We start from the raw sequence: 21773 nt of genomic DNA on the forward strand, positions 1-21773 counted from the left end.
TGAACTGAATCCCGAGCCTTGTGTGACGTAATCGAGTTGGCCTTCATTTTTTTGTTTGTTATATTTTATTGACAAAGCGATTGTAATTCCTTTGCTGCTATCTAGTGGTCCAAAGTTAATAAGTCACTATTCTTGCCTCACAAAAGATATATTTATTTGCTTTTGCAGTATTACAGCATATTCTTGAAATAAAAAGCTCTGGTAAAGTGATGACAAAGTGGGCTCAATATTACATGATATTTAAGTATTCAAGTTAGTGTTGTGGTATTTTGACGTCAAATGTAGAAAATGACAGAATATTTTCATCATCATTCCAGTTCAGAATAGCTAAAAGTTGAACTACTGTATAGACAGCAACAAAAACATGGACTTTAATAGCAATATGATCAAACAAAAATGAGCATCAGTCTTAAACAAAATGCTGCCACACATGTAATGCAGTTGTACTGGAGTATCTAAAGCAGATTGAAAGAGCAAGAGCAGTTCATTATTTATATACAGTGTATATGTACACATAGTGTGAAAAGTGCTACAGTGGTTTCATTTATGCTAGCTGGTGTAGTATAAATAAGCAAGAGTACTTACTACACAATACATAACTAATGGAAAAGAGTTGCTCTGAGTACTGTATTTATGTTATGGTTTTCTCTGATGGCTGTTTTTCCTTTAAGACATTGAATTTGTCAAAAACTTATGTGTGGACAATGAATTTGAAAGACAAAAGTACAACATTTGAGAACAATTTTAAATCACAAAACATTATAACCCAACATTATATCACACATATTAAAATTGTTACAAGACAGTGCAGATTATTCATTATAATGTGAGGAAAATATTTTAAACAGTGATGTTATAATCAATTCTGGAGAGTGAAACTCAACTCCCTCGCAACTTTATAATCACTAATGAAACTGTGGCAATTGATATTTTTGTGGGAAAAGGTCGGAAATGCAAATTTGTCGCACATTACCAGCATAAGCAAAATTCAGTGTGAGCTATTCCAGTGTTTTCTTGTGAAATGTTGTCAGTGTTGGACATATTATAATGCTCTGTGGTATTTCCAGTTATTAACCATTTATTCATCCAGTTGTATCATTAATTTTGAATAAATGAGGATGACTTCAACACCGCACATAAGCATAACCATATTTATGCAGTAATGCATACATTATAATTTTTATGTTGGATTCTGATACTTTGAATTTACCAGTAAGAGACACATTTCCTCATCTGTATGTGCAGTATGTTCACAAATTGCAGCAAAAGAGGTCAAGGAAGTAGCAGTGTGGACTATTTGAGGTAAAATGCCGGTTGCAGCCACCTTTAAACTCCCCAGTGTATGAAAGTATTCATGTTTGGAGGTGACGGTAGTTTCAGTGTACGTACATAAAGTCAACAAAAATGGGATCAGTGCTTGTGATCAGTAATTCCAGTTCACAAGCATCATCTCACGGTGGCATTAAACTGTGGCGCAACACAGTTGTCAGTTGATGTGAAACATTTCCAGACACAAAAAAACAGCTGATAACAGCAAAAAGAGATGTCGATACGAGCGAGACAACACCAAGTGCAGTGATATATACTTTTACATAACTTTCTTTGAAAATAATGTACAATAATAAGACAAAATGCACATTAAAATGCACATCAACGCCACGGGTGGATGTTGTTCGCTATAAGGCACGAAGGAGATGGGCAGGCGTCCGTCGAACATCTCACACGCAGCTGCTTTCGATGACAAAGTGGTAGTCGGAGTAGGAGGATGTTTCTCCCTCAGTGGCACAACTCATTTCATCCTTTAAAAAAACAGAAATGAAAAAAAAAAAATGGTATGAGGCAGTTCAAGGCTTCACTCTTAAATACCACTTAATAATAACAATAATAATAATAATAATAATAATAATAATAAAATCAAATTAATAAATGACAACATTTATAGCAATATATACAATAATTGACAATACATGACAATACATGACAATATGACAATATATGACATGACCATATATGACAATCTTGGTGTAAATTTTGATTTGGAATAGAATTGAAAGTAACGATTATTATTAATTTGACATTCAAGTGCACTTTAGACAGCAGCACTAGATGGCAGCAGAACATTTCACCACAACCTGCCACCATCAATTCACATTGGTGTTGTTGCAGGAAAATGCCAGTTGGTGGCAGTCATGCACCATTAGACTGGCTACCAACCGCCAATAGACCCCACAGAAGAACAACAAGGAAAGCCAATTAGGCATTGTCATGTGCCTGCTATTCCGCGGAGAGCAAACTATTACTGTTTTTATATAGTACAATACTGTTGGGTGAAATTTTTCTAATGAAAAAATGTGTCTACAATTTGTTTGGGTGTGCTTTTTTGCTGGATAAATTCATATGTGCGTGGCCATGCAACAAATTAAATTTGTATCCCAAGTCACCACTGTATTGTTGCTGTTTCGTAGCTGATCCCAAGCCCAAATGAAATGTACTTACATACGAGGAGACACGAAAGTGATAAGTGACATCCTGGAAGGACAGCAGAGGCAGTGACCACAAGTGATGAGTACCCTTCAAGAGGAACGTGAACAGTCAGTCAATCAACGAAGCAGAAGGAAATTTGACTCGAATGTGTTTTGAAATCATCGCCAAAAGCAACATTTATTACCCGTGTTGAGGTTCTTTGTCCATTGTACAGCTCTGTCTCATTGTGGTTTGGACACAGACGTCCTTTGGTGGCTCGACATTGTTGGACCCACACGCTGTCCGTGGACCTGAAATCAATCAATCAAATTTATCATATTATGTGATCCAAGTTCGTCATTTTTTGAATATATTGATATTTCCCCTTCATTGATGTTCTTTGTGTTCACCATTTCTACTGAAATAACTCATTGGAAATGAATGCCCCATTGTTGCAATGCGTGCTAGTTAACGTAATAAAGTTTCTTTGTCAGCGTCATGACAAAGATCTCCTTTCAGTTTGTTGCAGCTGATGACTGAGTCCGTTTTAGCATCACCAGCTTCCTTGTTTTCATACGGCAGCCAATAAAGAGAGCCACATAGTTACAGTGTGAGTTACTGTAGGTCACTGGTTCTCAAAGAGTGGTACGAGACCTCCCTCTAGTGGTGTGCGAAAAATTCACTATATAATACATTCAAATGTAATAATTATTTTCGCACAGATTTCTTTGAAATTTTCCTATATAGTATTAATGTTCAAACAGCCTAATGTTACAGTACCTTACAATAATATTAAATGTACTTTTTATCAGCGATGGGCAATGCAATTTTATGATCAGGCACTAGAAATTAGATGAAGAGAAAATTGCCATTAATTTCATGCAATTTTCAGGGAAATTTCTATATTGAGATAAATAGGACTTTCTTAACTCTTTCACTCCCAGCCATTTTCACCGAAGCAATACCCTTCACTCCCGGTTGTTTTACTGGCTTTTGACTGGTTTTGCAAGGCCCACAGAATATTTTGTTCTATTACTATAAAAACATGGAACCCACCAAAAGAAAGATTAGAGTCTCTTCTTTCATCAGGAAAAAAGTATATTTTTATCTGTTTCTGTTTTGCAGCAATTAGCATTAGAATACAGCTAAGTTTCATCATTATTCACAAATCTATTTAGAACTGTGAGTAAATGAGCTTTTGTAAACATGACCCTCGTTGATCTCTTTTGCTCTGCTGCCATCTGCTGACCGTTTATGTAATAACTGCAATTTCTATTTTCTACTGTTCTTTGCAGTTGGGAGGCTGCATCAAAGCCTTCTGTATGCTCTAGCTTAAAAAAACAACAACAACGTACAAATACGTCTTTGGGGCATTTAAAACATTTAAAGTAGGACATATTCATACGTTTTTGGGAGCAAATGAATTAAAAATGATCTGTCATTGTATTTTTGGGAAATTCCATACTATCAACATTACTAGTGGCATCATGGGTACTTGGTATCGGTGATTACTCAAGGGTTTAACTACTCATATAGTCCAAATAAATGCACCCCCCCCCAAATGTAGCCATATAACATTGTGAAGTGTTCATCTACTCACATCATGTGCAAAGTGAGTTGTGATAACGAAGAATTTGTGTTTCCATGGAGGGATATCGTGTAGCTAGGAGAGCAGGGAAAAAATAAGATGAGGCCCACATTCAAATTTTGTAAATACCAAAGGAACTAAAAGTTCTGTAAGAAAGATGACAATACACACCTGCAAGTCTTGGGTGTATTACAATATTGTGTTTTGATTTCTTGGTCCGTCTCCACTATATGCAGACCAGTCAGAGATGGAGTTGATCTTTCTTCTGGAAAAACAATTTTGTAAAATAATCTTGGAGGGAGACCAGCTGTGTGTGCGCTACGCTTGTGAATTTACCCTTTATATACACACTGCGCTGTCTGCGTGGCGTTGGCTGCAGACCACCCGGCAGACGGTTGCCGGCTCCTGTTCCGTCCATGTCTGCCGATGAGGGCCTTTTGGACTTGGACAGGTAGAGCGGTGCTGACGTGTGACTGAGACGGTTTCTGTTGCGTCCATCCTTGTCCATTATTCGGGACTTGGCCTTCTTATTAATGGTGCCAGGTGTGGGAACCAAGTTTTCTGGAGCTACAGAACACAGATCGTTATTTGTGAGACATGATTAGTAGGGATGGGCGAGTGCCGATACCAGGTACCGTATGGGGCTGATACCCCGGCTTATTTCAAGTTATCAGTTCTCGCGCTACCGGCTGATACGGAGTTTTATGATCAGGAAATTAAGGCCTGCACACCTGAGAGATGGCCATTATGATGCAATTTCTACAAGTATATGTATAGAAATTATTATTATTATTATTATTTTTAAATTGCCATTCATTTCATGCAATTTTAAGTACAAATTCTATATTCAGATATATACAGTAAATATTTTTGTTAAACTGTCTTATTGTTTTGGGGAAATTTTATATATCAAAAGTACTCATGGTATCTGAGCTTGGTATCGTTCACCTCTCAAGAATAAATACTCAGACTGGTATTGGTCTGAAAAAAATTGGTATCAAACATCCCTAGTAATTATGCAGTATTGGCAGGATTTTTGGAGCGTAGTTTACTTACCTGCAGCAGATTGGTTGTTATTTAACATGAGAATGGTTGATGATTGGTTGTTCAAGGCTGTGGTTGAACAGCAAGCTGTCAATAAAGAAATGTGGTCATATGTGAGTGAAGGAAAAGTCTTCCCAAAGCACTTTTATGCATCCATCCAGCTTCTATACCATACATCCACTAAACATAGATGTTTTACCCGGTGTAGGCGTCGAGGAAAGTGGAACAAACGAACTCTTGCGTGAGGATCCCAGTGCAGCTCTTGACCTGCGCCAATCACATTATATATATGGACCACACATTAAACCACATTTGGGTTCTGATGGCAATATCTTTTTAGAAAGGGTTGGAAGAACCATGCAGATCAATTTTCAAGACAGGATCAAAAAGTCAAACAAGTAGCAGGAAAGAGAGGCATGAGTCGTACCATGAACATGCAGGTGGACAGAAAGTGACAGTGGCAGTGAAGATGGGCATCCAAGAGACGTAGAGAGCACAAGGGTAGGAAACAGAGCTACAGCAGATAGGCACGGATCACATAGAGAGGCAGATTAAAGAAGGAGGTATACAAATAGTACATTCTAGGGGTGTGAATGGCCTAGTACCTGGCGATTCGATTCGTATCACAATTCATAGGTCACGATTCGATTCGATACCGATTAATCCCGATACGAATCTCTAAATTGATTATTGAGATTTTTTTTTTAACTCAAATTTAGAAAATACTAATCAATAAACTTGTACATGTACACTGTAAGATTTGTATGAAAATGTATTTATTGATCTGAAACTTCAGGCTTATAACTGAGTCACTGCATTTAACAAACAGGTTGCAGCCTGTTTCATGTTTGAACAGCACTGAAATAAAATTTTAAGGTTTAATGGTCCATTAATATAACATTCTTCCATGCTTAATGTGTGAATCCTAACCCTAAGTAAGAAGTCTTGTTGAATATTCCCATAAAAAAATGTTGTTTAAAAATCGATTCGGCCGCATATCGAATCAATTCGAGAATTGCGCGCTGTAATATCGCAATATATTCCGAAACACCCCTAGTACATTCATTGATTATTTGAAGGGGAAGTCGACCTTAAACATTTCTTAACAATAAAATGTTCTATGTGACCTCATTAGTCTGAACATGACATTTGGATTGGTATTACATTTGTGGAATATGAGCTATGTAGCAAATCCAGCTGTTTTTACCCATCTCAGGGGGCGGCCATTTTGCCACTTGTCGACTAAAGATGACATCACAGTTGCTCAGAGCTCAGGCAACGACCAATCACAGCTCCCCTTTTTTTCTGAAGCTAAGCTGTGGTTGGTTGTTATCTGAGACCCGAGCCACTTTGATGTCATTTTCACTCGACAGCAAGTGGCAAAATGGCCGCCTTCTGCTGGATTTGACTGTTTAACTCATACCCCACTAACGCAATATTAACCAGGATACCGTATTTAGACTAGTGGGACTGCATAGAACATATTATTGTGAAAAAAAAATTTTTGTGGGGGGGGTTGACTTCCTCTTAAAACTTTGGAAACAAGTGACATACCCATCTTTGTCTGTGGCGTCTCCTCGATGATGAAGAGTCAGGACATAAAGGATGGACATGGATATGACACTGTGGGGGAAAAATCAATACAATAAATATTTTTTTTCTCCTATCATGACTAAAAGTTGTTTTTTTTCATGTTCACTGTCTCTTTCTAACCTGAAGGCCATGACGATGACGAGGGCCAGTATGCTCCCCTGCATGAACTTTAGACTGATACAGCCTTGGTCTGGAAGTGGGCTCTAAAAAAAAAATAAATAAAAAAAAAATTAAAAAACACACAGAATATAAACATCTTGCTGCTCATACAAAACAGTGTTTGTATCCCAGCAGACCTTGCTCCCAGGTTTGACCGTCTTCTTCTTGAGGGGACCACTTCCTGTCCTGCTGAAATAGCTTCCTGACTGACTGCAAAGAAAATGACAACAGGTGACTAGTAAGATGTTACGTCCTTAACCCTGGAGAACCCAAGAACCCTTTTCTTCTTTGGAAAATTATGAATTATACATTAAATGACTGCTATAAATTCACTGAACAACAAAATATATGTTTTTTCAATGTTTTTTTCAATTTATTCCCTAATTTAGGATTAGGGCGAAATTTGACCCTTTGGGGTATCATTTCGAAAAATCAGAATAACAAAAACTGTCAGTAAACTATTTAGAATTTAAGAAAATAATCAGTCAAATACACAGCTACATTGAACAATATAATTTTTTTGTTTTATTTGTTGCATTTTAGCCATCTTGTCACCACCACTCTGGCTCATGTAAGTGCAATATTCATCCACTAGATGGCCCCATGCAGGGGTCAGAAGTGGCACTCTGGACTTTTGAAGTAAAATTTGTAAAAAAAAAAAGGTCTTTGTTATTTGAGTAGCAGTATTTATAGGGGACAAATTTGACCCCGTGGGTTCTCCAGGGTTAAAAGTAAGAATGAAGCACCATGGCGCTCTCACCTGACCGTGCCTCCACTCACGGTGCTCTTCATGCTGTCCAGACGTCGCAGCTTGGCCAGTTTGCGGCTCCAGCGCTCCAGTTCGTCAATTCGGGTCTCGAGGTTGTCTGTCAGCTTGCACAGCTCCTTCACCGCGCCCACGTTTTCCATGAAGATGCGCTCCTTGTCAGCGAGGAAATGAGAGATGGAGCGATATTAGCATATAAGGAAGAAATGCATCACGCAGCAGCAGTACCAAGGAAGTGGTGCTTGCACCTACATATGCTGTACGATTGTTTATGGTTGACATCATTTGCTTGTATAATGAGTGAAAATCCACCAATTCCAAATCACCATTATCATTGGTTGTTATACACATGGTAGAGCGATTGGTAGAATTTAGACCCGCTCGGAGCAGGTTTGTGTGATGAAATTTTGGTGAATTTGATTGAGGTGCAGGCAGACAGATTCTGCGCTCCGTTATGTGTGGCGGATGTCATTGCGTTTTATTCATAAATATGACAACAGTATGCTTACTTAAGTTTGAATTGTTTGCATTTTGAAGCACTGCAGTGCCTCACTTTGCAAGCCTACAATCAATACTAAATTTGTTCCCTTCAGGTATCCGTAGCAGGAAGATTGTGGTGAAACACGTAATCCTCCTGTTCTGTAAGACTGTATAATTAGCGATTCCTGGATCTATGATTATATATATTTTAAAAAATGTACGTTGATGTGATAGAACTTTATTATTATTATTGAAATATACAATCTTTTTAAAATTAATGAATTATTATTTCACCACCAGAAATTCAACACACTATCTCTTTAATAAAATGAATATCTAAGCTTTTTATTTTTATTTTTTATTTTTAATGAATGTGTTAAATTTGCAATTAATCAATTATTTAATGAGGTAAATGAACACTAACATAAATACAAAATGAATACATCATTTTCAACTTAATTGGGAAAAAGGGAAAAAAATATGCAAAAAATCATACAGGACTTAATAATTTAAATGCTTGGTGGACCCGATTACAGAATAGAGCGGCAGGCTAATCCTGTTAAATTCTTTATATATTTGAAATTGAAAAATAAAGGCTAAAAAATGTATCCAACATGAAAGGCTGGCCAGTTAAATCCTTAGAGTGATATTAGAAAAGAGCGTTAAGAGAGGTAGAGCATAGTCAAAAGGAAGAACTCATTTTATCCTAGGGAAAATTATCAAAGTCGATTATCAAGCACATCTATATATATATATATATATATATATATATATATATATTAAGCAAATAGGGTTATACTGCATGTAAAAACAAATAAACTGGTGTTGTTGTTACCTTGTTGACAACTAAAAGGTTCGGAATGGTTTCCCCGTTGGCGCACACAACATCGCCCCCCTCCTTAACTGCCTCAGGTAAGATTTGTTGGACCTCTTGAGCAATCACTCCTGGAGGAGAACATGTTGGTATAGTATAAAAGTGACAGACGCACATCCAACACTCATGAAGCACAAACACATTTATTAGAATAGTAAATAGGAAATACAGGAAGTGATGAAATGAGATGAGTTATTATGTTTGTTACCAGTCTCTGCAGTGCTCTCTATGCCGACGGTGGCAGCAAACTCGGGCTTGTATTGATAATGGACCAGCCTCATCTGAGAAATCCGTTTCAAATTGTCTGTGGTGTCCACCTACACGCACACGGAACAACAACCAAGCAGATGCAGATGGGATGAAAACACAGATGAATGGATCAAGGCAGGCATGATTCATGATGGCCAGGACGGAATCACAAAGAAAACACATGCAAACATCCTGACCTCTTGTACATTCTCTTTGGCTCGGATGTCAGACGGATGCACGAGGGAGCCCATGACCTTGACATTACCGTGGACAACGAGGGCCTCGTCGGGCCGGTCGGTGTTGATACCGACCCTGCCGTGATGGTAGACCGAGTCGGGTAATTGGCCTCGCTGCCACAGCACGTCGGAGTCGCTTTCAAACTGGCCTGGGTTGGAAGCCTGTGACCGACAGATGTGGTAGAGGTGCAAAGGAGCTATCGTTGAGGCTCAAAAGGGCCAAATAATCACCATGGGCAAAAGTATTGGGACACGCTTCATATTCAGTTAATTATTTACCAACACTCTAAAAACAGTTGGGTCAAAAATAACTCAACTATGGGTCAAAAATGGATCGATCCTCTACTTTGGTCAATTTGACACAACTTTGAGTCAAGAAATGGGTCTTTTAACTCATTCACTGCCAATGACAGCTATAGACGTCAAAAATTTATTGTAACTATTTCTACTAGTTTAACTTTTTTTCCACTTTTATTGACAAGAGTATGAAAACCTAGAAAAAAATATTGTACATTTAGAACAGATATATAAAAAGATTATTAACTGTGAGTTAACTATTGAAATCATACAATGACGCGATTAAAAAAAGAAAAGAAAAGATCATTAAAAATTAGGGGCGTCAGGCGAGTACATTTTTTTATGGTAATTAATCATATGACTTCACTAGTTAACTCACAATCGCAAATTTTATATCTGTTCTAAATGTACAATAAAAAAAAAATCTAGGTTTTCATACTCTTGTTAACAAAAGTGGATTCTTTTTTTTAACAAATAGAAATAGTTAAAATGAATTTTTGACGTCTATAGCCGTCAATGGCAGTGAATGAGTTAATGTAAAACAACTTATAAACATTGGTCAGATCTTTTAGTTGGGTCAAAAAAAATGGGTCACTTTGCATAAAACAACCCAGAAAAGTTGGGTCAAATTGACCCTTAAAGTGGATCGTTTTTGATCCAACTGTTTTTAGAGTGAAGATTAATTGATTAAGTGTGAATTTTAATTCCTACATTTTTATCACACTACTATATTCTTGCCTGCTCGTATGTAACACAACATTTTTTTACGTGTAAATATGTACATGATATCAATTAAATGTAATTTTGAGACTGGTTGGAAATCGGTGCTCTCGTCAAACTGCCGTCTCAATATTTTTTATCCATGTAGTGTAACATACACAAGCAGTAAAGTAAATGCACTTTTTTTTTTTCAATGAAATGCAATTTACAATGACATTACAGTTACGGTATCTCATCCACACAAAGGAGAGGAATAAAACGAGAGAAACTATTGAAGAACGGCATGCAGAGGAAATGAGACGTCCCATTCACAACTGATAAGATTGCTGTAGGAGGCAGACAGACATGGCTGGACGTTACCCTGACGATGATCCTCTCAGACACATGAGCAGCCACAGTGTAGGTCTGACTGTGGGACTGAGCGTGTAGCGCCACCACCAGCATGAAGTACCTGCAAGGACAAAATAAGCGTAAGTCTCGGGGAGTTCTCGATGTAATGAAAAATGATCAACACGCACCTCTGGTCAGGGTTTGGTTTGCCTTTCTTCCTCATGTTGTTTGCTGTGGTCTCGCTGAAGTGGAGTCGGCCCACTGTTACTTTTGTGACTTGCTCTGGGGGCAAGGTGATCCTTCGAGGAGACAAAAGTCATGGGGTGAGGTTTGTGTGAAACTTTGTGTATACAGGCAGCAAGGATTTATTCACCTATTTATGATTTATTTGATGAAATGGTGCCACAAGATGGTGCCAATGCTTCAGATAGTAGGAAAGTAATAATTAACTCATTCACTGCCATATTTTAAATTCATTTGAACTATTTCTATTACTTTAACGTTTTTTTCTACTTTTGTTAACAAGATTAAGAAAACCTAGAATTTTTTTAATTGTAAATTTAGAATAGATATTAAAATTGTGATTAATCGTTAACTAGTCATGTGATTAATTACAATTAAAAAAAATTAATCACCTGACGCCCCTACTTTTTAATAATCTTTTATTCTTTGAAAAAAAAAAGATTAAAAAAAGAAAAGAAAATATTATTAAAAATTAGGGTCGTCAGGCAATTAATATTAGTAATCGTAATTAATCGCATGACTTTACTAGTTAACTCACGATTAATCACAAATTTTATATCTGTTCGAAGCGTACAATTTTTTCCTAGGTTTTCATACTCTTGTTAACAAAAGTAAAAAAAAAAAGTTAAACTAATAGAAATAGTTAAAATTATTTTTTGACGTCTATGGCCGTCAATGGCAGTGAATGAGTTAAGATATGTCTTGACAAGCATGTTTATTATGTTGCATTATAAGATTGTCTTTTTTTTTTAAAATCAATATCAGAACACAGCCATTTTGCCACTTGCTGTCGAGTGAAAATGACATCACAGTTGCTCAGGTCTTTCTCAGGTAACAGCCAATCAAAGCTCAGCTTCAGAAAACAGATGAGCTGTGATTAGTTGTTGCCTGAGCCGTGAGCAACTGTGATGTAATCCTAGTAATAGGTTTTAGGTGAACTAATGAGTACACACTCACACGCACGCACACATGCACATACTGACGCACATACAAAATATATTTAAAAAAAATAAATAAATAAAGAGAGTAATGGTGATGACATGTCAAATCGGTAAAAATTAACGAATGAACAATACTGAGCTCTCCAAAAAAGAAAAAAAAGAAAATAAATAAAGGTCTTTTTTTCCTCACAAAAAAGTGGTTGTCGAACAACCCTAATATTTTTAGTTAACTATTACTATAAGTAATAAAAAAATTTTTAGCTAGGAGTCAATTACTTGGGCACGGCTCGGTCCCTTTACTTTGAGACGAGCTGGGGTATACAACACATATTTCCATGGCTGTTCCGATTTCTATTCCACAACGATGAGAATTTCACAAAGCTCTATCTTTTATGACATAAAAATGAAGGAAAAAAAATCCTATCTCTGTCAAATCACGCTTTGACATGCACACCTAATGAGCCTAACAAGCAGTCAGAACTGTGAGGCTGACCACTAGCAAGCGTGCTGCCCTTCCGTCTAAAACCTTATTGAAAACACATGTTCAGAAGATGTTTTTTTTTTCTTACAAAACTGGCTTGAAAGGCCTCTTGCTTCGATCCGATTGCGACTGCTCCACGCTGATGGACTGGTTCATGGCCTCCACCTGGCAGTCCAGAGAAAGAAAAACAACACCCTAAATAAATATGCCGCCAGGCCCCATTTGACAGGACGACATCCATCACTACAGTCGCTCACTTTCACTCCGTTGAGTTTGAGATAGAAACAGTCGATGGGCTGAAGGCCTTCGCTTGTCTTGACGTACTTGGGATCTCCCAGCATCCCTACGTACACGGTCACTTGGAAGTGGTTCTTCTTCTGGCACACAAAAGCATCGTCGGACAAGGAGAAGTTGAAGCCTTTGTCCGCATCAACTCGGTAGGTTGGCATCGGACTACAGACATGATGACATAGGAGGGAAGTGTGAAAAAAAAGGCTGAATCAAAGTAGATAAACTCTTTCTAATAATTCATGGTTCGTTTGTCTTCATTTTAGCGTAGGCCTAATCTATAACCAAAACAATAATTTATTGCTTATGTTTGTAAAAAAAAAAATAAAAAATTGGAAGAGCACCTTGAAAAAAATAATTGTACCTTAAATCATAATCGTAATCGTTTTTATAATCAAATTATTTTTCAAAATCAAACAAAACCAAAGTCGTCCCAGAGATTCGTGAACTACAATGCAACATCTTTTTCACGTGCTGACGTCCACTACTGAAAGGTCTGATGAGCTCATTCCTACTCATTACTCTCCGTTTCCACCATTGCAAAAAGCACTCGTGTGTCAGTGTACGTGTGCACTAATTTCTTCCTTGATTTTCCTCCTCCCTCCTCACGATGTCTTTCTTAATCGAAACCCTGCGCTGGAATACTCCTCCGCACGGCTCACCTCTGAGGAATTTATAGACCTCTACGGCTCAGCGATGCCAATTCTGTGCTTGAATTATCTTTTCAAACAATTATCCCTCCTTTCCATTTTTGGCTGTTACTTCTTTCTGTGTTTAAAGTAAAGATTTGCCAACATAAATTCCACCCACAGCTCTTTGCAGTTTGCATCATATAGTGGCGTCCACTTGTTCTGCTGGTGAGGTTGCCACTTAATGCACTGATAATTTGGGTCCATGTATCCGTTGTCTGCATCCTGCATCAAGCCTAAAATGAAACCACATGATATGATATCAGGGTGAAGGCGAGAACATAAAACCACCAGACTGTCCAAACTGTTCTATTTGATTAAAAAGCAAGAATGGGTAAGGTAGAAGAGGTGAGGAAGAAAGAAAGATGCCTGCCTACCTGGTTCTTGTTTGATGATACCTGTGAGGATTTGGGAATTGAGAGTGCTGTTGGGCGATTCTGAATGTTTCCTCTTTTTGGCTTGGTGGACAGGAATTCCACTGTTGAAACAAATGGGGAGAAAAATAATGTTTGATCATCTCATCTAAATGAGATGAATATAAAAAAACATAATTATTGAATCTAAATGGAAACGTCCTTGGAGCTCCATCTGTGATAGCGTAGCGTAGCATAGCATAGCATAGCGTAGCATATATCCTCTGCAGTACTTAATTTTCTCCAGGTTTACTAGTATTTCTTCAGTAAACTCAGTTTATCCGGGTTTACAGCGTATTGGTGGCCCGACTTGCCAGGTTTGCGGTGCGAACGACACTAAAAATAAACAATAACTTTTGATTCAAAAATAAAACGCACACTATATTAAAAGTCAGATTTTCAAATGTGAACAGGATGACCTGTCAAGTCATGCAAGTCAAAGTCGAGTTAAATCTCATGAATAGCAAAGATGAAAGTCAAAGTCTTAGCCTAGCATGTCCTAAAAGTGGCGACCTGAGTCTGGCTTGAGTCAAGTCATGTGACTTCAGTTCCCCGCCTCTGCTCCTTTCCTATTTAGACAGTTCTTTGACACCATTCTTGGTACCATCTTAGGGCATAGCAATAATAGTAATACTGTGTGATGAAGATACAAAAAATTATAATAATCATCATCATCATCATCATCATCATCACTTACTCCTGCCCCTGCGGATGCTGCAGTAGTTGGTGAAGCATCTGCGTCTGCTGCAGGTCCCCACCGGCACTCGTGGCCGGACCGATGGGATACTGCGATATTATGGGCTCAGGCTTCAGGTACATGTCCCGGTGCATGCTGGGATAGTGGCCGTGGGGCGGAAGGGGTGGCGTCGGAGTCATGTGACACATGTTTTCTGGTGTCATGGTCCTAATCATGTGCGGATCTGAAAGAGACAGTGGCAGTCATAAACAAGATATGACTTTTCTCATCAAAATAACTACTTTCTAACAAACATTGGTCAACTTTAATACGGCAGTAGTTGAAATGTTAGCCAGCTTACAAAATGATTACTTCTGTAAATTATTTTTAAATTATGATATGGATATTCCATTTTTGTCAGTCTAGTTGACTGGGAGAGATTACATGTTTTTTCTACATTAGTGCATTTTACATTGTTTCAAACTGGGTCAGCATTAGCAAGTAGCAAGTAGTGCATAGCGGCATACTGACGTTTAAAAAAGCTATTGTAAGAGGAAGCACTTAAACTAAAGCAGTAAATCTTATTTTAAGAAAATATAATGATCCTCTAAATTAGTCTTTTTTGTGGATTACCCAGTAACAGACACAAGCTGCTTTCAGTGTCTTGGAATATTGACTTAGATGCAAAACGATTCATTTTCTTCTTGACTTCAATCTTGTTTGAATGCCATAAAAGTGATGAGTAACACTACATTGATTTAATTGTGACTCAGATGCAGCTCTTTGGCCCCTTTTAGTGATATAGGCAGATGGAAAAACATTTACTGCATCTATGCGATCGTTGCATCTTGCCTTCTCACGATTTTCCTGACATTTCTTATCCCTAATTTGTGTGTTTGTATTTCTAAGCAACCAAATTCATTGTGTGTTCAGCATAGATTAGATACTCACCATTCACCTGTTGAGGTGAGTAAGGCTCTGAGCTTGAGTCTGGTGGAGACTCAGGAAGAGTTCTAAAACGAAACAGACGCTGAATGAATACATCATTGATAAATAAAGAATATAACTGTGGGTAATGTTGTCTGTCTATATGTGTTGCTGCAATTTGTTGCTTTGAGGATAATAGCGCTGCAACATAGATGCCATTTAGCATTAGCATTAGGCTAGTGTACTCAATGGCTTGTCTATGTGGTTGTTTTATGTTTAGTGCGGCAACAAAAAGTGGCAACAAAAACCTTGAAGCATCAGCCTACTTTTAAAACGATCAATTTGCCTATTTCACAAAACTTTTTTTTTATACCTCATTTGCATAATGACCTTGCCCATCAGTCCATTTAAAAATCACGTTCGGCCCTCGAGCACAAAAGTTAGCTAACCATCGCTTTACCGGTGCGCTCACCCAGGGGCGTAGTGGCCTCTGTGCTCGGGTTTGACGTGAGGCTGTTGGTGCTGCTGGTGTTGCTGGTGCTGCTGATGCTGACCCAGGCAGGGGTAGCTGTGCCGCAGGCTCAAGGAAGGACCCGGAGGGTATGCGTTCGGGCAGTTCGGGAGTCCGGGGGGAGGGGCTCCCTGGCGGAGGGGAATCGGAGGGCTCACGCCACACACCAACCCCACAGAGGAGGACACTCCCGCCTGGGGAGATGAGTAATTTGGTCCCGGGGTGCTGTGGACCTCTGAGAAACAGCTGGGAGACCCGAAGAGCAGAAAAGGGGGGGGATTAGCCTTATCAGAGAAAACAAATTCCTTTGTAACAACATGAACTGCATGAGCAGTGTGTGTTGTTTTGACGTTGCCGGGTTGGCGTGTAGTCCCTACTGACATGTCAGTGCTATCGTCCTCCTTGCTGATGTACTCTTCCAGGATACTGGTGTCGATGTTGGCTGTATCCAGAGTACTGGCAATATCATGGCCTGGGGTAAAGGGGAGGGGGGGGGGGGGGGTTAAAGAGTGGAGATGGAGAGCATCTGGGAATTAACAACAGGAATCTTTCAGCAACTCCGCACACTGCCACATGGTCTCTGCTTCCAAGACAATCTTACTGTATGGCGTAATGAGCAGTGTGTATCCTTTTCCTCTTTATCGCTACTAACTTGATTAGATGGCATTTTCCGTGTACCGTATTTCAAAATGGATAAACAAGTACAAGAAAATCTATGATTTGCTTGGCGGGAATGTGAGGTTACTTTCTGTCTAAGTATGTTAGTAGTTAACATTGCTTCATACATAAACTGGGAACCGGCCCTCCTCAATTACAACAAACAGTTAATCTTGTTGCTACATGACTGCAGTCTCGTGTCTGATTTTAATATACAGTAAACCCACCTCCATCGCGGGTTCCCGGTTCATTTTTTCGTACAGTTTATAGGACTCTATTTTGTTCCGCCCCTCGGGTGAAATTGCACTGTCAGAGAGTAGATGGCGTAGATGACACTATTATTTAACACTGTATATTTGAAGGAAGAAGTGTGAAAACAGGAAGTATTTCAAGCTCAACCTAGTTTTTGCAGAGGATTATTGAATGTAAAATCTTCAATCCTGCTTTTTATGCCTACAGAAGGCCATGGCTGTAGATTCGTATACTTACATAGGAATGATTATTGATGTCGTGTAATGATAAGTTAACTTTGTTAGATTTGTTTTCTGTAAACAAATTGAGGGATTGGCACACTCTATTTCTCTTAACCATTGCTCTTGCTCTTTCTCAATAAATTTTAAATCTTTAAATATATTTATACAATTTTAAAACTGTGTTTAAAGACCTTTAAAATATTAAGTGCTATAAAAACAAGCCTACAGAGTATTTAAATAGGGAATTTCTCCATCTTGGACTTCACTTGTTGCGTTAGTGATCAGGAACATAAGCCCCGAAATGGAAGGGGCTTTACTGTATTTCTTAATTCAATATTTGGTGAGAGTTGTAAAATATATGTAGAATTTTAGTTTGGTAGAGTGCCGTGAGATTTTTCTCGTAAAATGGGTGGCTTGACTCAATTAATGTAAGGAAATACAATCATTCCGTGCTACTTGAGTGCAAGGTTTTTTTCTTTTTCACCCTTTGTGAACCAAAGCCTCTCAAATCCTTAACACATGACCTCGCTAATAACCTGATTTACCAAAAGTTTGCACATGCAAAAAAGGGCGCAAACTTGCTTGCTCACGCAAACAGAAACTCATGGAAACTCATCTGCTGATGGGTCGCAACCACCATTGCGCTTGCTACTTGCACAAAATTGCCAAGGAGTTCATTTGGCTTGCTCTAGGAGAATATAGTTGGCGTCGGGCCAAAACAATGCACCTCTGAAGTCGTCACTTTTTAGGAGACCCCAAAAAATGCCATGTTTGTTCAACCTTTTTATTGCATCATCAAAGAGGACAAGTCATTTTCAAAACACAAGTTGGTCAATAATTCATAAAAATGAATTAAAGTATGGATTAAAAAAACCACACAAAATTTTCCAAATTGTGACATATGAGGTTTTGACCCGACCCTAGTGATATGCAAACAGATAATTTGGCACGAGAAATTTGATTTACAACTCCTGATTTTAAAACTGAAAGTCAGGTGTAAACTGGCACACAAAGCACACATTTTCGAAAAAAAACCAGAATTTAAAATTATCATGAAATATTGTCTATTCAGAATCGGAATTTTAGAAATTCTGATGATCCAATGGCTGACTTGAGCCAGCCACAAGAAGGAGTCATGCCATATCACCTATGACAAAATGACTATTAACTCTTCATTTCCTTGCATCTGACTCATTTTGACTTCTGTGCAGTGGCGATTTGTGCCGCCCTGTCTCGGCAGCAGTTAATGGACTTGCTCGCTTGAGTTTTAAATGCCATGTCACGCTGGATGGGTACTCAGGACCCGTTAAATCAAACAAAAAAATGTCTTTCTTAAAATTACTAACTTCGCCCAAATGATCGGAGAGACTGATTTCTTCTCATGAACTAAGTTGATGGTTTCTGACTTCCACTAACACTTCCAATTCCATCACTGCAAACTACAGTACAAAACCCAACAGCCAACAGCACACACAATCTGTTAGTGTAAGTGAACATGCCCTAAACGTTTAAAACAAATAAAGGAAGCTCTTATTCATATATTTATCTAACAGGCACACGGACCAACTATTACGCCATGTTAGAAATATTGATGTTGTTTTTCTTAATTTTACAAACAACAGTTAGGTTCAGCTGAGGGTTCTGTGTGCAACACTGCATGGCCAAACAACCTCAGGTCCATTTTTCTTTTCTTTTACATTCTATGATAGATTAGAGGAATTGCTGAGAATTCTTGTTTCATCAAAAATGCATATTTACTGCCTTTTATCGTCCGCAAATGCAGTTCATGCATTAAAAATAACACACAAAAAAAGTCTCCATAATAATAATGCCACTGCTAAGATCAAACCACCACATAAAGTATCAAAGGCACAAACCAGACCACATGTCCTTTACCCAGATTAGGGTCCCTCTGAATTTTATTGTGTCACATCAATCTTCACATTGCAATGTCAGGTCCTCCGCAACCTTTACCATGTTTACACTCTCTTCACTGGATCGAAGCAGATGGTAAATGTCTTCTAATGCGTGCCAGTGCAGCGGGAGAAAAGCAGGATGGTTCCCCCTGAAATAAGATCCAGATGTGCACCCCACCCACAACAGCCGTAAATCTAAACTGGCAGGCCTGATAACGAAACACTATGGGGAGAGGGGAGGCTGGATGGATGGCGGGTGAGGCGAACGGGGGCAAGGAGGACAAACTATAAGTTGGACATCCCAGGATGGAATGAAAGGAAGTGTGAAGGAGAACCGCAAAGAGAGGTTGAAACACGGTATGACGCTACACCACCATTTTTGTCTAAGTGATGTCAAAGACCTCCAGCCCAAAGTGCAAGCATAAGATCAACAAGTGAAAAATGTCTCCCGACTTTCTTACTAAGCTCCCAAACACTCATCAAGTTGTTGAACATTGGAAAATGTTTAAGTAACTAGCAAGTTGAAATGATGCAATTTTGGTAAACCATTGGGTGATTTGGATTCTGCTACATTTTGTGTATCATTTTGTTATTATTTTATGACCGTAATTTTTTGCAGTAATTTAGCATTTTTGTGGAACCCTTCCCTCAACAACACCAACAGAACTTTGAAGGAAATCACCATTTATCCTTCTCCCCTAACCCTATAAAGCCAAACGGATCATATAAACTACAAGACATTTTGAGCCATCTATTTCATGAGTATAATATTTTTTTTCCCATTAAAACCCTGATGTATATGATCTGAAACATGCATTGCACTGATAATCCATTAGAGGGCAGTATCACCCAGCTGATGGCTTTTCCAGCGACCTTGCAAGATCGCCCCAATCGAAAAAAGGAGAAACACCTATACTTATGAACTCATTCACTACCAGCTATCTTCACTGAAGCGACCCCCTTCGCTCCCGGCTGGTTTACTGGATTTTGACTGATTTTGCAAGGCCCACAGAATATTGTGTTCTATTGCAATAAAAACATGGAACCACCAAAAGAAAGATTAGAGTCTCTTCTTTCGTCAGGTAAAAAAGTATATTTGAATCTGTTTCCGTTTTGATTCAGTGGTGTGCCGTGACAAAAATAAAGCATTAGCTTTTGACCTTAATAGGTTGAGAAACACTGATTTACAGGCTTTCTCATGATAAGCAATATTTTTCAGTCTTAACTCATTCACTGCCATTGACGGCTATAGACGTAAAAAATTAATTTGAACAACTTATTTTAGTTAAATTTTTTTTTGCACTTTTGTTAACAAGAGTATGAAAACCTAGATTTTTTTAAAATTGTACATTTAGAACAGATCTAAATTTTGTAATTAATCAAGAGTTAACAAGTGAAGTCATGCGATTAAATACGATTAAAAAAAATTGTTAATTAATTTCGCCTGATGCCTCTAATCTTTTTTAATTTTTCTTTAAATCTTTTTTTTATTGCGTCAGGCGGTTATTTTTTTTAATTGTAATTAATCGCATGACTTCAATAGTTAACTCACAATTAATCACAAATTTTATATATGTTCTAAATGTACAATAATTTTTTTTCTAGGTTTTCATACTCTTGTTAACAAAAGTGGGAAAAAATGTTAAACTACTAGAAATAGTTTGAATTAATTTTTGACGTCTATGGCCGTCAATGGCAGTGAATGAGTTAAACAAACACAAATGCAGCAGCTTCCATCTCCATCACTCAATCAGCGGAGCTTCGACGATGCAATGGTGTGTGCCAGTTAACTCGTATTCAGTCCAGCTGTGCCCAACAAGACATAGTGGAATCATTGTCACGCTCACTTCAATACAGACTGGTCTTTTCAGAGATTTGGAGGGCGTGTGTGTGTAATTGTGTATACGGAGGAGAGTGCGTGTGGACGTGTTATGGTAGTTCAAAGCCAGGCTGTCAGATTAACATTAATCTAAAATGCACACAAACAAAAAGGGTGCATGAGTGCCTATTAGTTCAGGCGCATATTCGATTTCCCTTCCTCTTTTCACACAATAAACTCTTGAAACTCTAAAGGGGAATGTACCGGAGGTAGTACAAGTTAGAAAGAAAAGTCCTTGTGGCAAACGTGCATTTTCAGCATTAAGGAATTAACTTTGCTTTATCTTTGGCTTTTGTGAAGCTTTTTCAGGATGAAGGAGGCCTCAAGAAAAAAATGATGTCAGAGTACTTTTTTGTTTGGCTACTTTACGTTCATGTCACACACAAAATACACAAAAGCAAAACCTTTTTTTTTCTTCTCTTTTTAAAGTCATACTATAGCTATTTTCAGATAAATAAATAAAAAGTTAATGTTTTTTCTGTAATTAATTTGATAACTACTGTATATTATTTGTACAATTAATTGTTTTAAAAACACATTTTGCCACTTGCTGTCGAGTATGAAAATGACATCACAGGTGCTCAGAGCTCAGGTAACGACCAATCATGGCTCACCTGTTTTCTGGATTTGGTCATGGGACGTTCGGAAACTGATCCATGATTGGTTGTTCCCTGAGCCCAGACCACACTTTATGTCATTTTCAGTTAGTAATGCTGCATTCGCGAATGTTTGGATGTCGGATTTTTCCGACTTCAAAACAGGAAGTGTGTACGGGAACGCCCCCTTGATGTCGGAAATTCCACTTGCGAAGTCGGAAAATAAAAGGACCCCGACTTCACCGACGGATTACAATGTGACGTCACTCTACAATGGCGACCAC

At 38.3% G+C, this 21773-nt stretch overlaps 1 protein-coding gene across 6 annotated transcripts in view; it reads right to left on the minus strand.

The window, feature by feature from the left end:
* Window positions 1–347: 347 nt before the first annotated feature.
* The window catches only part of myrf (myelin regulatory factor), a 30798-nt gene continuing 9372 nt past the window's right edge, over window positions 348–21773 (minus strand). For 2 of the 6 annotated variants that reach the window (XM_077569460.1, XM_077569464.1), the window contains exons 2-27: window positions 16350–16440; window positions 15930–16214; window positions 15482–15543; window positions 14552–14774; window positions 13819–13919; window positions 13563–13677; window positions 12721–12917; window positions 12553–12637; window positions 10988–11098; window positions 10815–10920; window positions 9414–9614; window positions 9176–9284; window positions 8929–9038; window positions 7608–7768; window positions 6985–7057; window positions 6809–6891; window positions 6650–6718; window positions 5523–5609; window positions 5295–5362; window positions 5108–5182; window positions 4388–4618; window positions 4223–4316; window positions 4064–4126; window positions 2669–2774; window positions 2497–2571; window positions 348–1799 (exon numbers count right to left, since the gene is read on the minus strand). In XM_077569460.1, the coding sequence (XP_077425586.1) occupies window positions 1719–1799; window positions 2497–2571; window positions 2669–2774; window positions 4064–4126; window positions 4223–4316; window positions 4388–4618; window positions 5108–5182; window positions 5295–5362; window positions 5523–5609; window positions 6650–6718; window positions 6809–6891; window positions 6985–7057; window positions 7608–7768; window positions 8929–9038; window positions 9176–9284; window positions 9414–9614; window positions 10815–10920; window positions 10988–11098; window positions 12553–12637; window positions 12721–12917; window positions 13563–13677; window positions 13819–13919; window positions 14552–14774; window positions 15482–15543; window positions 15930–16214; window positions 16350–16440 (3062 nt within the window). In that variant the 3' untranslated portion in view covers window positions 348–1718. The remainder of the gene's footprint in view (window positions 1800–2496; window positions 2572–2668; window positions 2775–4063; window positions 4127–4222; window positions 4317–4387; window positions 4619–5107; window positions 5183–5294; window positions 5363–5522; window positions 5610–6649; window positions 6719–6808; window positions 6892–6984; window positions 7058–7607; window positions 7769–8928; window positions 9039–9175; window positions 9285–9413; window positions 9615–10814; window positions 10921–10987; window positions 11099–12552; window positions 12638–12720; window positions 12918–13562; window positions 13678–13818; window positions 13920–14551; window positions 14775–15481; window positions 15544–15929; window positions 16215–16349; window positions 16441–21773) is intronic. The other 4 variants (XM_077569463.1, XM_077569461.1, XM_077569462.1 and 1 more) reach the window with 4 other exon arrangements.

This window comes from Vanacampus margaritifer, chromosome 6 (assembly GCF_051991255.1).
Source record: "Vanacampus margaritifer isolate UIUO_Vmar chromosome 6, RoL_Vmar_1.0, whole genome shotgun sequence".
Taxonomy (NCBI): domain Eukaryota; kingdom Metazoa; phylum Chordata; class Actinopteri; order Syngnathiformes; family Syngnathidae; genus Vanacampus; species Vanacampus margaritifer.